The sequence below is a fragment of the Poecilia formosa genome, unplaced genomic scaffold (assembly GCF_000485575.1).
Source record: "Poecilia formosa unplaced genomic scaffold, Poecilia_formosa-5.1.2 Scaffold26, whole genome shotgun sequence".
NCBI classification, from domain to species: domain Eukaryota; kingdom Metazoa; phylum Chordata; class Actinopteri; order Cyprinodontiformes; family Poeciliidae; genus Poecilia; species Poecilia formosa.
In genome coordinates this window covers 1,894,610-1,911,077 of record NW_006799965.1, presented here as the reverse complement: position 1 = coordinate 1,911,077, position 16,468 = coordinate 1,894,610, and the positions used below count along the sequence as shown (strand labels likewise).

Genomic DNA, 16,468 nt, shown 5'->3' with positions numbered 1-16,468 from the left:
ATCTACACACACAGTAGCAGAATGCAGCATGATGCATTCTGCTCTCATAGTGAATGATTACGAGATCTTTTTGGAGTTCATTTGTCATTTGTTTCTCTTCTTTAGCTTCGACCAGGAAAAATCTTTAGCGTCGGAAGTCTCAGAGGGATCAGTTCTGCTAACACATACTCGGTCAGGATCAGTAAAAAGGTTGAGAAGTTGATGCAAAGTAGTTCTTCTGCTGGATTATTTATTTTTCTCAGGGCAGTGATCAGTTAGGAGGTGGCGCTTTCTTTATTCTGATCAGTAATCTGTTAGTCCAACATGAGCAGATTCGGGTCGCAGTATAAGTTACCATGGTGACAGAACCAGCTAGGACGTGAATAAGCTTTGTGAAAACGTCCAAGTGAACCTAAAGTTGCCTTGATAACTCACCGATCCTCCTTCAGCCCCAGGCTGTTTTTGTTAGATTTTCTTTTCATTGTCTCCCGTCTTTCTCCATCAAATTTAATACAATCAAAGGTACTTTGTGCAAGCTTAACACAAGCTTTCCCTGTGAAGTGACCACTGAGTAGTTTGCTGCTACATGAGACGAATCTACTGAGAAGACTTTTCTTTGTAATCTAGTGATCCAAATTACCTGAGAAATTCAGTTTAGATGAAATATTTGAAAAACAAGATCAGCATTGTCTTGCTGCAGAGATGTCTGGTAGCATATGTGGCTTGGAAACTACTGCTGTCAGTTAAAGCAGGATTTTATTTCAATCTTACTGCAAATCTGAAATAGATGTAGATTTAAAAAAAATCTTTATATAAATATATTTGATTAAACACAGTACAAATAAATTACTATAAAAAATACTTGACAAAAATTGATTCAGCATCTTAAAGGATGCAAGTGACGGTGGACAAATTACAGATCTCCATAATAATCAGCATTTTCAACTGTGTGAGAAGTGGACAAAATCAGAACAAGTTCTGAAGTGGAGTTTTTGTTTCCGTGATCTGCCGACTTTATTGGTTAAGCTAGCACTCGTTTCAGGTTACTTTGAGGCAGCAGTGCTTCATGTGCGTTGATGCTGGTGGACAACAGACGTACCCAGCAGGTATCCCACCCCCCAGCTTCCTGCAGCACCCTGATGACATCAGCTGGTGTGGAAAGTAGCCATTAGTTCCACCTCATCACTGGGGGACAAATATAGCATCGCAAGGCTCTCATCAGACATGGAGGACAGCTGTGGTTAGGGGGCGGAAAAGGAAACCTGGCCAGATGATGGTACACATTCAGGGCAACTCTCCTTTATCACCAGTTCTCCCATCGCCCTGTCACTCGTAATCACGCTGTCATGGCTGATAACACCTTAAGACCGCTTCCATAGAGACTCATGGATCTTGTGTGTGTTTGAAGCATGGCCTGTTTCACACGCCTCCTTTAAGGATCGCAGGATGTACGGACCTAATTTCAACCAATTTTATACCCATTGATGATACATATGTTGTCATGAAGGCTTTTCATTCTATTCTTCTTGGCACAGTAGTAACATGTTATATTATACACAGATGCAGCATTTTAAAACCCTAACTACGCTTCCCATTTTAATACACATTACCTGCTGTGAGTCGTATTTGCTAAGCATTTCTTAACACAGATAGAGATCACCAAGCAGTCTCCAGTCTCTAATACTTACATGATCTTTTGAAAATAGCTGGCTCATTGGAAGGCAATTATGACACAACTTCACTCTTGTTTTCCTGGCCGTCTTTGCACTTGCCGTTTTCCTGACTGAAGAATTTCTTGTAAGTTTGAGTAGTTTCTGCTTCTGCAGTGTGGAGGAGAAACAATCAGTATTTTCATCAGATTATTGGCAGCGCGAGATAATGCAAATATGCAGAGTTTCTGTACAGAGCAGAGACAATACAGAAACTCATAATTTAAGAAACGAGAAACGCTCTTTGTGCATAACTTATTAACTGAGATCAGACGGAATTATATATTGACCATTTGAAGGTGACGACTCTGGGACTGCGTTTTAAAGGTAGCTGTAACCCAGAAAAACATTGCCAAGTTTCCCCTCCCTCTATTCCTTGCAGCTCAACACAATGACTCAGCACCTCTGCATTGTTCAACAAATACATTTTGCCTTTGAACTGCTTTCTGAAAAACTCGCCTCTTTTCGATAGACAAACACCGACCCTATATGCACAATTTTGAGGTGTGTGAGCGTCTCCCCACTGGGATCATCAACTCAGTCTGGAGAATTGCCTGGTGAGATACTTTTGGGTGCAGCCAGTGCACTGGCAGGACACGACATGCACAGCAGCCGCCGCAACAATGGTGTTACAATAAATTACTCTGAGCGCTGCCTTCCCTGTGGGAACTGCTGCCCGGCGAGGATTGCTTCAAATTCTCTGAATGCCATGGTCCACACTAAATGGGAAAAGCTACCACTTCAGCTACCGGGCTCTCCCAGGACGCAGATATTTTGCAAACACAATGATGAAACATCACAATATCTCAGTGGGAGGTTTGTGCATGCTCTTTAGCGTTTTGGGAGCTGTTGTGCTTCATCCCACATAATGAGAAGCCCAAAACCTCGTTGAATTTACCCTTGAGGAACTTCCCAAGTCACTAAAGGAAAAACTCCATATTGCGACTGGTTGTAATTTGTTGTTGTTGGACTAAGATCTGTCTTAATCCGTTTTTTTAACATTTATAAAATCAGTGGGTTTGGTTATTACAGTTTTCCATTTCAACTGGGATCTATTTTCATTTCATATGTGATTAGGCCTCAGCGTTTAAATGAGGCTTTGCAACAAGCAGATAATGAGAGCTGCTTTTGTCATCCCTGGTCCTGCATTATGAAAGCACGGCAGTCACAACACACACAGCACCACTGTCAAAACACCAAATAATGTCTCTTTCAAGTCATGGCAGTCCTGTTTCTATTATGTTTGGCCCTGAACTAATACCGCTTTATATTTCAGATACTGTGAGTGGGATTTCTGTGGCACACCACATTATTTATTATCTAACAAATAGGTTAGGGATTATTATTCGGTTGCTTGTAGACCAAATGCGCTAGGTATTATTAAGTTCCATTGAACTGTGGTGTGTGTGTGTGTGTGCGTGTGTGTGTACGTGGTGAAACAGGTGGCCACGGAGTTGGTGCAGACACCTGGCCTCCATCTTTTTAATGACAGGTGTTGAAGTCACCGCAGGTCACATCTGGAGGGTGGAGGCAGAGACCCAGATTTTCTGTTAGCTCTCTTTTGATGTATCAGAGCGAGATGCTGGATCAGATCACAGGAGACGGCTTGTTTTTAGCTTTAAAATACACAAATGCCCCCCGAAAAAAGGACAATACAAGAACCCTATTTGTATTGAATCTGGTTTCAGTAATACTCAGGCAAAGAGGCTCGAGACATGCACATACTCACACATGCAGCACTGTGACGCTCACCTTTAAACTGTGCCGTTGTGACAAGCTGGCAGTTGTTCTGAACTCTTGAACTGCAGCTTTAAGCGAAAGTGGCTGCCCTGAAACGCATTCCTGCTGTTTCATGTGGAGAGCCAGTTATAGAAATGTGAATATTTGGGGATTGTTAAAGAAAAGGCCAACAGAAGCATTTAGAGTAAATAGATTTGCTTCAAAATAAAATCCGGGCAGCCGAAGAGAGGAAATTTCAAGGCGCTGCTGGATATTTGTTACAGTCTCAAATAGGTGCTGTTTTGTTGCCAAAAGGCTTGTTCAGGTCATGAATTCTTGCTTTCCATAAAAAAGGTAAACGGTTGAAAAAAAAAAGCATCAATCATGATCAAATACATGGACTGGATTACAGTGTTTTGCAAAAGTATTAATATCTGTTAAGTCATATTTAAAAGGTTTAACGTAATGTAACCAAAATGTCTAATATATAATATTTGACAGATTAATGTAAAATAAAGCATTATTGTTGGGTGAAAAAAAAGTTGAACTAAAAGTATTCTGAAAGGTTTGCTGTGTTTTACTCTGATACCCCCAAATAAATGCATGCAACCAATTGCCATCAAATGTCAGCCAACTGGTTACTGGAGCTCACCCACATGTTATCCGCATAAATAAAATGAAAGCAGAGCTATTCTGTGAAGGAAGGCGTCTGTTATTTGCTAGAAAACATTAGACAAACAGCATCATGGAGACCAAGTGACTCACCAAGCAGGTCAGAAAGAAAGTCGTGGAACAATTTAAAGGAGGCTCAGGTTATAAAGCAGTATACTGAGTTTTTAACACCTCACAGGCCACTGTTCATCAGAGAAGAAAATACTATAGCACAAATGCAAAAGGCCTTGACATTCCTCTCTGTATTAGAGCCACTTCAACCTCACAGCCCTGTCTCCATCCCTATTCACACTATTGAAGTCCTGAAGTCCTTTACTTTTAGAGATATACATTTATGATGCGCTGGTATGTACACTCAGTAGAAGAGAAGCAGAAAAGAACTGAAAAGAAAAGGTAATTTTCTCACTGTGTCCTTTTTTGTCGATCTGTGTTCACTGTGTATCTACAAATCGCACCAGGTTTCTTTTTTCCTTCTCTCCTTATGATGTGAGTCAGTGTTTTCTCAACTTCAGTGTGTTTGGAGTTGCATTCTTACTAGGCTTGTCCTTACCAGACCGCACAGCAACAGAGTCACAGATATGGAGATCCACAAAGATCCTTATTAGATCCTAGTGGAAAGGTGCAGATCACTAAGACTGACTCAGATTTGAAAACAAACATGTAGGAGAGAGCTGTACAAAAATTAGGTTGAAGCCAACCAAGACATGGCCATCTGATTAAACTGATATAGCATGAAAAACAAAATATTAGTCAGAGGAAATGGTACCCCTAGAAGAACTCCAGTTCATCAACTTAGATGGAAAACTTAGTCAACAGGACCCACCACAAATATCTTTATGGAAGCATGCCAGGATTGTTGGAAGTAATCCTTATGAAGGCCAGTTTGTAGTTTGCTAAAAGTCACATAAGAGAAAAAGCTAACATACGGAAGAAGTCGCTCTGGTCAGCTTTAACCAAAATTTCCCCACCATGAGTAGCAGAAAACTAATGCCTTGAACACACCATCTCCACTGTCAATAATGATGTCGAGAAAACTGCTTTTAGTTTGAATAAAACAAATACTCACCATTTTGACCAAATTTGGACTTTAAGGTTAATTATCAGGGCTGCTTTGTGGCTGAACTCAAATCCACATTTTAATCATACTCTATTTATGTTGTTTTCAATGCTATTTTCATTCATGAATCAAGGTTTTACGCAGTTCCCTAAGAAGCTTCTTAAAAGCTGTTCATTACAAATCTGCTGCGCAGCCCACGTCCTTCAGATAAGAAGAGAAAATCTGAGAAGAATTTCCACATTTATTTATCCAGCTTCACAAAGTCTGTTCAGCGATTGCAGACAGAAAAAAACAACAATAACTCAAACGTACTTACTAGCCCTGACACATAAAGACTTTTAAGGCTGTGTTTGCATTTCAGAGCCACCCAGGTGTCTTTTGTGGAGCTGTAGTGTACTTGATGCCGAGTTGAAGAGGTGTCATATTTGGAGGTACTTAAGCATGTGCTGTTTTTGTTGTCGGTTCAAAGCCACCTACTTCAATCAAGCAAGTCTTATTAGGTAGAGCTAGAGTTGCCAGGACACCTGTAGATCATTACGGAGCTGATGCGTCAAAAATCTGCTTTGAATCATTTTAAACATAGCTGCTGCAAGTTGCGCCGCTCTTACATCTCACGAGTTTTGAACAGTTTGAAAAGAACACAATCACACATTTTAAACAAGAAATAACAAAACTATTGTGTGACGAAAAGTGTGACACGATGTGAACCTATTGGATGCCTTTAGATGCTAAGAAAGCATCTGTCAATCCATGAGGTGTTGGATTAGAGACGGACTACAGCACTTTAACCGCATAATGCAATGTTTTCAGAGCCCAAAATACGCATAAATATTTAAGCAGTTAAACATAAAAAGATACGAAGTGGGTAAATTATATTAGTAATTTCTAACCTCAAGTTGACTGCATTGAGCTACACATCAGTGTGTAACTGATACATTTCTGGTCAATGTGGTGGAAATGTAACTACTTTGAGTGGTCAGAATGACTAATGATGCTTTATAAATTCAATCCATTTACTATGGCATAAATGAAGTACGACCTGGACTTATTTAATAGAAATACATTGAATTTCTGCATGTTCACTTCTTAGCAAAAGCACAACAATGATATATTGAGCACTTCTTCTCTAATTTGACCACATTTGTGGCATTTAATCAAAATGACTTGATAGAATAAACAAAAAAAAACATGTTTTGGTGCTTCAACCATAGATGTGCTTACAGAGCTTTGAATGGTTCAGCAGGTGGGCTCATGAAAATAACACCTTGAATACAGTAATGTACCTACAAGAATAAAACACAGGCTCATCATCTGGAGTAAAACTAATAAGAAGTAGGCTTCTATCTGAAAGCTGTCAGAATTTTGTTGTTTTTATTTATAAATATTTGTTTTATTTTTTTCAGAGACAGCCATTCTTCACAGCGGTGAGTTAGAGTTCAACACAGCTCTTTTAAATCCCTCTGTTTTCTGCCAGTTTGTTACATCTCCAAGCTATTGGGTTTCAGAGAACATTTATGTTGACTTCCCCCTCATCATTGTAAAAAAAAAATCATTTATATTTCCATGAATTCAAATTCAAACTCCCATTTTGCCCTGTTTGTTTTTTCATTGACAGCCAAATTCAGCATTGCAGACATGCCAACATCAAACTTTATCAGCTTTGTCCTTGGCATATTTGCACTTATTTTTCCTTTCACCCCTTTTCTACATATTGATTGAATTCGATCATAGGAATAAATGTACCTATTGTGAGTCACAAGGCTGAACAAAACAGAACAGGGAAAGTCAGAAACATTAAATTCTGTTTCCTGTTTTAATGTTGCAATTCACCTGAAATGCACCGGTGAGGAGACTGGAAATCAATCAGTTGATCTATCAATGCCAAAAAGTGCAACAGGTGTCACAGAACAGGGAGAAGCACCTGACGACTGTTTTCGTTAGATAAAAAAGCCATCCCAGCAAGGCAGACAGGAGCTTAGAACATGAGATCAATGGAGCATATTTAAAAGACATTAGAGAGCAGTCCTACTGTCACAGTTCTGTGATAAAGCACAGGAATCTAGCCTTCAAGCATACAGCACCACTTTTCCCTATGAATGTGATCCTCCAGTGGCTATCCTCCTTTGCTTAATCTCTCCATGTCTAGATGAAAGATGGAGCAAGGCCGGCGATGTCTAAGCCAGGATTTGGTTTGTCCTACCCAACGCCGGGTCTCTCCCCGGCGGCCCGAGGGACATCAACGGGGTGAGGACGGAGGAGAATGGATGGCTGCTGGCTCCAGAGTCCCTCATTCACTCTCTAACTTGCTCACATTAAAGAGAGCTCTAATCACTGCAGGGACTTGGCCAATGATGTGCTTATCAAACGGCATATTTCAAAAAGGCATCTTAAAAGGCCCGAGGGCGAAGAGGCAATAAGAGCACATTTGTATGTGGATGAAAGGGAAAAGTGTAGACAGACCTTGCATCAGAATACAGCGGGGGGAGATCATTAGCATCACTAGCAAAATATGCAGAGAGAAGGAGAGAGTGAGGTGGCGCTGGGATGGAGTTGTTGGGCTATGGGAGACAGAACAGTTCCCTTCGCTGTTCTTTTTTTTTTTTTCTGTTGTACAAAGTTCCCAAAAAGAATATGAGAACAAATACATTTTTGAACAAAGGATGGTCTCTTGAAGTGGAAGCCCACTGGGGTGTGTGAGGTGGTTCCACTGTGGGTTACAACAGAGTGAAGCCACAAACGCATCTCCTCTGACTCTCCGCTGACAGAACACACCCAACACGTGAGCTTTGAAATGTGAGGAAGAGCCTCGAATCAAACACGAAGCTACACAATCCCACCGTTCATTCAGTGGCTGCACATCTCTCTAGCATTCTGGTTATGGACTCTAACAAATCCAGGCCACAGCCCCCCCTCTGTGTGACAAACTGGTTAAAATATTGTCTCCTAACAGTGGAAAAAAAAAGGGCTGAGAGAAGCATTGTTTGTGGTTTCTATGTAGAGACTTTCCAAAAGTGTGGCAATATGAGAAAGTTTTGATTTAAAATGTGCTGAGTGGCTCTTTATTTGCTGCCAGACACCAAAATGATGCTGCAAACGATAAGAGGACGTGTCAGATTTCAGCAGTTTAAGCCACACAAGGAGTCTTGAGAATTCCCCTCCAAAAACAGAAAAGAAAGCGGAGTAAGCTTCTGTCATATTTTAAACATTGACATGATTTATCTGAGCACAAAAATGATTTGTGTTTTCGTGAGACAAACAGTTTTTTTATGTGCTCATTTGCAAACATTTGTAAAAGAGCATGAGAAGCACTGAGCTCACAACGAACTGAGGTAATGTGTTTTTATCTTTTGCTGCATCGTTTTGAATATGTTTTTGTTGTGTTTCTTGTTCTGTTACCAGAACCCTTCTACAAACGCATGTGGACTAGATATATTATCCTTACTCATCTACACTATTCACAATCAAATAATTTTCAGCCAAAAGTTGCAACTTTCAAATGAGAAAGTTCTTTTAAAAAAATTACAAAAAAGGTGGGAACTTTTGACAAAAAATTTTTCTATTCTTCCTTACATATTTTGCGTGTTTCGGTTTTTACAGATGTGGACAAATGTGTGTAAAAAAAAGTCTAAAATTTAATTAGTAGAATAAGCTCATATTTAAAAAAAATCCAACATTTAATTTGAGTTTTAGGAAATGTTTTTAATTGAATCCTCATTACTATAGTTGCTAAGATCTATGAATCATTTATAAAATGAATACTTTACTTTTTGAACACTGTAAGGCTTTCTCGGAACCTTGAATGAATAATGCAGGACATCCTGTTTCTTTGGGGAATAAATAAAATGTGACTCAGAGGTTTATTACTTTTAGCCGCAGGTCAGTAGGCTGGATGAGGATTCATATTTATGCAGGATGCTCAGAGAAGAAATAAAGTCTCCTGAGCTCAATGTTACAGAAATGCAGTAAAAAGTGGCATTTTGGGTTCACCAAGTCTCCATTTGCCTTTTGTTTTGTTTTGTTTTTTCTCTGGGAGGAATGTCAGAGTCTTTGCAGTTCTATTGCTTAACTCTACTGAGACATTAATTAAAATGCTTCCCTTTTTATCAGTCAGGGTTTGAGCTTTTTTGGGGGTTTGGCATGAAATACAGGTTGAATGTGGAAACGCACCACTGCTAAGTATGATGGAGGATCTGTGATGCTGTGGCCCTCTGAACCTGGTTGGTGTGTAAATTATTTAGCTTTTGTCAGTGAGCTAAAATGTGTATTTTTACACTACCTTTAATTAAGCAGGCTGATGCCTAAATAAATATGGCCTACTAATGTGTTTATGTTTGAGCTATGAGGTTTGTTTGTTTGTTTGTTGGCTGTTTCAGTGCCCTAAACATCCTGTGGGATCTGTGACGAAATCGTAAGAGAAAATCCAGGATTCTGGATAAGGAAAGTTTGTGTTCAGAATGAAAGATGATGCAGTGATTTTGTTTAAAACAATTATTTCTTAACCTGATTTTTTTTGCCCCATTGAAAAAATGTTGTAGATGGTTTTTAGTGTGGAATTATACCACACCATTCTTTGCATAAAATAAAGACAAATGCATCAGAATACCCAAATACGGTGACCAGACACTTCTATAACGTAGGAACATTCAGGGTTAAGTTCATAACATTTCCAGACTGAAAACAAAGAAGGACGAAAACTGATGTATCTGGAAAAAAATTCACGTGGTTGTGCTCCTGTACATCGGCATCAGCGCATCCTACAGTTGTAGCTGCAGCGAACTGATGCCAGGCAAACACACACAGGCGCGTGCACGGATTTGAACACAGCTCATCAGTCTCAGTTTGGAAATTCAGGATCAAGAGACCAATTATCTTAATTATTCTCCTTTTCCCTCCATCACTCTCGTCTGCATGTTTTCCCGCTTTCTATTTTAGCTGTGTTTGCATTTGTGGGTGTTTGGGTTTGTGCATTTCACAACACAAAATTACTCCAAAGCTCCCAGAAAAGCAAATTTACGTCTACACCAGCTTTAAAAAAAATAAAAAATAAAAAATCAGCAAAAGAAATCCAGCTGTCTTAATTCCAAAGCCAAACATGAAGCAAGAATCTTTTTGCCTTGGGAACATTGTGGTCGTTAAATAACGATGGTGCAATGAAGCTGGAAACCCAAAAGAAGCTAAGTTTAGAGCTCCAGGGCCGGCCTGCCTGCCTCCGCTGCTCCCATGAAACGGTTAACACCACAATCCTGCACAGAAATTAACCAGTCAAGTTCTGCAGCTCGCTTGCTAAGAGCTGACAGCGTCTCGTCTGCCGTTTGCGGAGAAGAGGGGCAATTATTGTGTGATGGATTTCACCTGTGCCCAGTGAAAATAACTCTCTGCGCTGTCTCAGGACAGTGAAATATCCATACCGGAAAAATCATTCTTCTGTCACCCCACAGAGCCAAAGACATTGTCATTTTTGCTCAAAGAGCAAATCACTGAAGGCATGCTTGCCCAGCAGTGAGGATTTGAAATATCTAATAAAACAGGAATAGCTATACATAAATTCAGTCTCTTCAAAAAAAAAGTTAAATCTAGTTAAAAGTTATTGATCTTGAGAGTTTGGAGGCATCAAAGCAATGGACTTGTGTTATCATTATAGGACTTGGTTTGTATTTATAGAGATGAAGCAGATGATTTTTTTATGGTTTAAATCCCCTGATTATAATCAAACAGAATCTGATGAGAAAATATGATTTGACTCGCATGATGCTTTTATGATTTAGTGTGATGTGCAAAGCAGCCTGAAGTATCTCACAAAACAGAGCAGTCAAACGATAAAGTATGAAAACAACTCTTCATATATATTCATATTTTTATTTATTTATATTTCATTTCTGGAAGGATATCTTGTACACCAAATATCCCATTGGCAGTTAAGCGCATTCAATGTGTTTAGAAGCCAGAAACAGTCACTTGTTTTAACAAACACAAATACAAAATAAAGATAACCACAAAATAATGAACTGCATGTATATAACATACAAAAGAATCCCATGCCTACTCAGTAGGTAACTTCAACATTCCAGCTCTTGAGGATGTGGATATTTACACTTACAAAAATATACTTTATAATTTTTTATCTTTTTTTTTTTGTTGTTTTCTTTTTTGCTTACATTCTGATAAAATGAAGCGGTGCCCTCATAGCTCGTCCCTTTTTCTTCCTCCCTCTGAGTGCGTACATTCTGTAACAAAAATATTCCCTCAACCCTTAAGGCGAGATGCAGTGCATCCACTCTCGCGCTCAGCCGAGTCGCAACATCTGCAAGGCTTCACGAAAGGCACCGAATAACAGGAGCGTTTGTCTTGTTTAGGTTTTTTTTTTTTTCAACATTTTTTTTTTTTGTTTTTCCATTTCTCTGTTTTTCAATATAACCAAGCGATATGTCACATGTGAGAAAGAGATAGTACCAGTGGATGATATTTACAACAGAAACTAACATCACTCTTACTCATGCTCGAATACTTAAGTGCTTCTTTTTTTCTTTTTTTAAATCTCAAACAATGTCAAAACATATCACAGCATCATCACTACATAATAGAGAAAGTATGTAGAAAATATGGCCCTGCTCACTTCAAATAATACAATGCAAATATGCAAATAATTGTTCACATCAGTGGTACCGAGGAATGATAAAAACGAAACATGGCACATGTACAATATACATATATGATAGCTTATGTATATCATTCAATGTCTTTTGTATAAATGTCTCAAGGACAAACGTGCCTGAGGAATCTGTCTGTCTGTCTCTTGGTGTGGGATTTATTTTTTGTTTTGTTTTGTCGGTCTGTGGTAGAACAGACCCGCCAGAGCCGTTTTCTATCTGTCTCAGGAGTCCTATATGCATTTGAAGTGCTGCATTTGTTTTACAGAGACAGTATGAAAAAAAAAAAAATCCTTTTACATGTTACGCTGTCCTTGCCCAGTCCTTGACATGTGTCTCTTTTCTTTCTTTCAGGCAAATCTCAAGATTCACCTGCACTGCACCCGGTAGCGAAAAAAAGTGCTTTTAGGAGGAGGGGAAACTAAGTCCTTTTGATGCTGATTTCTTTCCCCTGTAAAATGGAAACCTTGCAGAAGGAGAAGTTCGTTGAGAGTACAAAAAAAAAGTTTTTCTGTCTGCTCCTCTCTTAGCAGATCTCGATTGTCCTCGGGGAAAGAGTGGTCTGCATGTCTGAAAGAGGGGTGGGCACTGGGGAGCTGTAGATGTTGGATGCAACTGAAGAAGGGAAGGAGGTGGCGATTTGAGACTGGAAGGTGGTGGACATCGACGCCGACGGATAGGTGGTGGCGACGGAAGGAGAGGGATAGGAAGTGTGGACGGGAGAGGAGTAGCAGGAGGTGACTGGAGACGGGTAAGAAGACACTGGAGAAGGATAGGAAGTGATGGGAGAGGGGTAACTGGAGGCGGGCGAGGCAGAAGATGCTGGAGCCGACGTTACTACAGCAGCTCCAGCCTTCTCTGCCTTCTTGTCCTTCTGCCTCAGGTGGATCTTTGTGTGCCTCTTCCTCTCATCGCTGCGGGCAAACTTGCGTCCACAGATCTCACAGGCAAAGGGCTTCTCCCCTGTGTGGGTGCGGATGTGTGTTGTCAAGTGGTCGCTGCGGCTGAAGTTTCTCATGCAGATGCGGCACTGGAAGGGCTTCTGACCGGTGTGGATGCGGATGTGACGTGTCAGCTCATCAGACCGCGAGAAGCGACGATCGCAGGTTTCCACAGGACAAGCGTAGGGCCTTTCGTGTGGCGGCGTCTTGCTTGGTCGTGTGGGGTACTTGCGCATGCGGCTGGGCTTTATCAGCTGGGACTGGTAGATGTTTTTTAAGTCCTGGGAACCAGTCTGAGTGGCAAAGGCCTTGATGGTGGACAGAGGAGTAAGCGATGGCTGGTTTGACTGACTCTGGAAGGGCTTTTGGTCTGGGGGCACCAGGCTGATCTCTCCCTGCTGCTGGGGGAAGAGGTAGTCAGGAATCATGGGCACAGGGAAGCTTGTGCTGCAGGTCTTGCCATTGGGATATGCAGGGGGTGGGTACTGCACTGATCCCGCTGAGGTGGCGAACCCCTGACTCTGGTCTGGAAAGATGTCAGAGTTGGGGCTGGAGTATGTCGGGGCAGCCGAGTAGATGGGATTGGGCTCGCTGTGGTGGATTGAGGTGTTGAGGCTGGAACTTTGCGATGAGGAGGAGGTTGAGGAGGAAGAAGTGGAGGAGGACGGGATGGTTGATGAGGAGGATGAAGAGGTCTGTGACGAAGCTGAGGAAGAGCTGGAGGTGGGAGCGACGTTGCTCATTAAGCCAGTGAACAGGCCCAGGATGGGCTCCGCCCAGAGGCTGTTGCTGCATGTGGTGGCGGGTTCAAGGGTGAAGCGGCCGGTGTAGGATATGGGAGGCAGCCTCTGGGTGGGGTACGTTTGCTCCGCAACTGGCTTCTCGCAGGTGTAGTTGATATCAGATAGCGTATCTGCAGAAAGCACAAGAAATGAGAGACATTAGTCAAACTATCAATATGTTAAAAAAAATTAATAAAAAAAACAAGGGTACTGCTGCCAGAAAGGTGGGCAGCATGTCACCCCTCTCCTCTGTGATAGGTCAGTGAGAAACACTCTGCAAGCAAACTCTTCACCCTCAACTCCAAAACCGTCTTTATATCTTAGAAAGCAGCTTTGCAGGCTTCCTGAGGTCACATTTTCCTCTATGAACAATTTCTCAACCTTCCTTTCATTTTCTGCTTTCCTGTGTGTTGCACAAGCACACACAGAAGCACACAGATTCCTAAAGACCATCAGAGCCAAAGGCAATTGATTACCCAAAGCTACAGCTCAGCTGGTTTTGGTAATGTAATTTGGATTGAGCAGAAGGAGCATCTAAAGCATGTGGTGACAGAACAACATTTTTGCTATTTTGGGGCAAGTCGTGTGAAGCTATATTTCAATTGTATTTATGTTTAGCTAAGTTTTGTAAGGTTTCATACAAGCATCTAAAATTGCCACTTACTTTTAGTTTGCAAAGCCACAACTCTTAACATTTAACAGCTTGTTGAATACCAAAGTGCAGCAATGAATCTAAGTTTAAATTAAATGTTGGTTCTTTTGTAGCTTAGCAAATATAATCTAAACTTTAATCCAGCAGTGAGTAAAAAAAGCTGAAGAAGATCTTGTCTTACCTCCAGAAAGATGATCGTACGGCTCCCCTGGCTCCCCGGAGCCAAAGCCTGCACCCTCGGGTGCGGAGGCAGTGAGGAAGGGTGTCCCTGCAGAGCTGAGCATCATCACCTCCTCCAGTTTGGGGTAGTTATCCATGGGGGAGTGAGGGAAGCTCAGAGGCTCTGAGATCTGCAGGGCAGGGAGGATCATCTCGGTCTTGGCTGCAGCCATCCTCTGCTGGTGCTGAGGCTGCGCTGGTGGCTGCTGCGGAGTCGCTGAATGTGTGCTGGCAGAGCGGTGCCTCGCAGGTGGAGGGGATCACTTAGCCCAACACTTCAGCTGATGCAGTGGAAGACCTTGTTTTCAGCTTTCCTCCGTAGCTCTTCTTCTCCCGTTGCTGCTCTTCTTTTCCTCTCAGAAGTGAGAAAAATCCACTCGTCTTTTCAGCAAGAAGAATCTAATCAGTCCTCTCATTCCCTAAGATTAATCAAAAATGATCAACTGATCAATCTTGATTTTTTTTTCTTTTTTGCTTTGAATTAGGTTACCTATCCAATCAGGTTCTGACCGTCTCGGACTGGTTGTTGTTATGACTTTTTTTGTTTCACTTTTGCAGTGATGTTTCTCAGGCAGAGACTTCTATGTATCTCTGTTCTAACAGTTGCTCATGTGTGGCTCTCAGAGCTCTCTCTATGAGCTTCGAGGTTTCCCCGCTCTTATATACACTCCTGTCGTGACGTAGATGTCCATATTTGGAACAGAGGAAGCCCATATTTAGGCATTGCAGTGGAGAACACACACCGGCCTGAGGGACAGCAGAGGAGCGACTTTATATTAAGCGCTTGCAGTAAATTTGCGAAGACAACGGCGCTCACCCCTCCTCTCTGCTCCCGAATCAATGCGTCTTCATAGCCGAGCGGCTCGGGCTGACAAGCGGCGTAATTCTCGCTCTCCCCCGGTCCTTCGATAGATCTGATTCGGATTTCCCATCTGTGCAGCGAGCTGCTGGCTGCTCCCGGAACCCTCCGCACCGCCGTGCCTTATAAGGTCGTGACTACATAAGGACCTATTCCGGTGGGTTTCCATTTCCCCATGTCCTTATTTGGAGTTTCCTGAGGCAGCGCTGATCGCTTTTTGGCAGAGAACGAGACCGACGTGCAAATCATGTCCAGCGTTCACAATAACGAATGCTGGCAGCACAACTCGACTTGTCTGTGTAAAAAAAACAAAAAAACATATGCTCGGACTCAACCGAAGAGTTTGTATGTGGAAAACCTGAAATCTAACAGAGTTATTTACATTGTGAAATTTTTATAAGTTTTAAAGTAGCCTTCAAAGTCAGCCTGACACAAATGTCTGTATCAACGCATTGATTTCTAAAAGATTAGCGTTTAAAACTAAATATAGACATGATTTACAACTATGTTATATATTATACATATTATATATGTATATACGCAATGCTTCAGATACAAAATATTGTGCAAACTCTGCTGCAAACTTCCTCTAAATTAACTTTCCGTCTCCCTCGCCTGTGCCATTGATTTATGGGCGCGCAGATAGCCGGATGCTGACGAGGTGCGGGGCGATCCGTCTAATTGAGGGGTGTCCCCCCTCTGCTCAATATTCACGGGATCTCTCTGCCACTCAGCGGCCTAATGGGCCGCATTAACAACGCAGCGCGCAGCTGCGAGGAAGCCTGCGGGATACCGATGTTCCCCCGGCGCGCCAGCTCCGCTCGGTGCGGTGCTGACGAGAAATCAATGTGTTTCCCTCGGCTGCTGACTGGATCCATACGAGAGCGGCCTCATTGGGAAACATCGTGGGCTGGAGGATGTGAGGTGGCCCGAGAGAGAGAGAGAGAGAGAGAGAGAGAGAGAGAGAGAGAGAGAGAGAGAGATGCTGCTGTTGCTTTATGAAGCTGGTCAGACCCCATGGTCTTAAAATGTAACACGATTTGGGCTTAAGTTGTAAACTGTCATGCTTCATTTATTAGTCTTTCAGCAACAAGATACAAAGGAAAATAAGTAAAGATGTCTGATAATACACTAATTAGCCATGCACTGCGTTATTCGGGTAACGCAGGGTAGATTTGTGGTCTTTACATCGCATTCCCATTTCTTTTTCAGCCTCTGGCAAATCTGCATGT

The 16,468-nt window shown here is 41.8% G+C and overlaps 1 protein-coding gene across 1 annotated transcript; it reads right to left on the bottom strand.

Annotated features, from left to right (window-relative positions):
• Window positions 1-11,250: 11,250 nt before the first annotated feature.
• On the bottom strand, window positions 11,251-15,141 carry egr1 (early growth response 1). Its single transcript, XM_007548362.2, has 2 exons — window positions 14,340-15,141; window positions 11,251-13,637 (listed from the first exon to the last, which is right to left on the bottom strand). The coding sequence occupies exons 1-2, from the start codon at window positions 14,548-14,550 to the stop codon at window positions 12,310-12,312; spliced, it is 1,539 nt and encodes a 512-aa protein (XP_007548424.1). The 5' UTR covers window positions 14,551-15,141; the 3' UTR covers window positions 11,251-12,309.
• Between the last annotated feature and the right edge of the window lie 1,327 nt (window positions 15,142-16,468).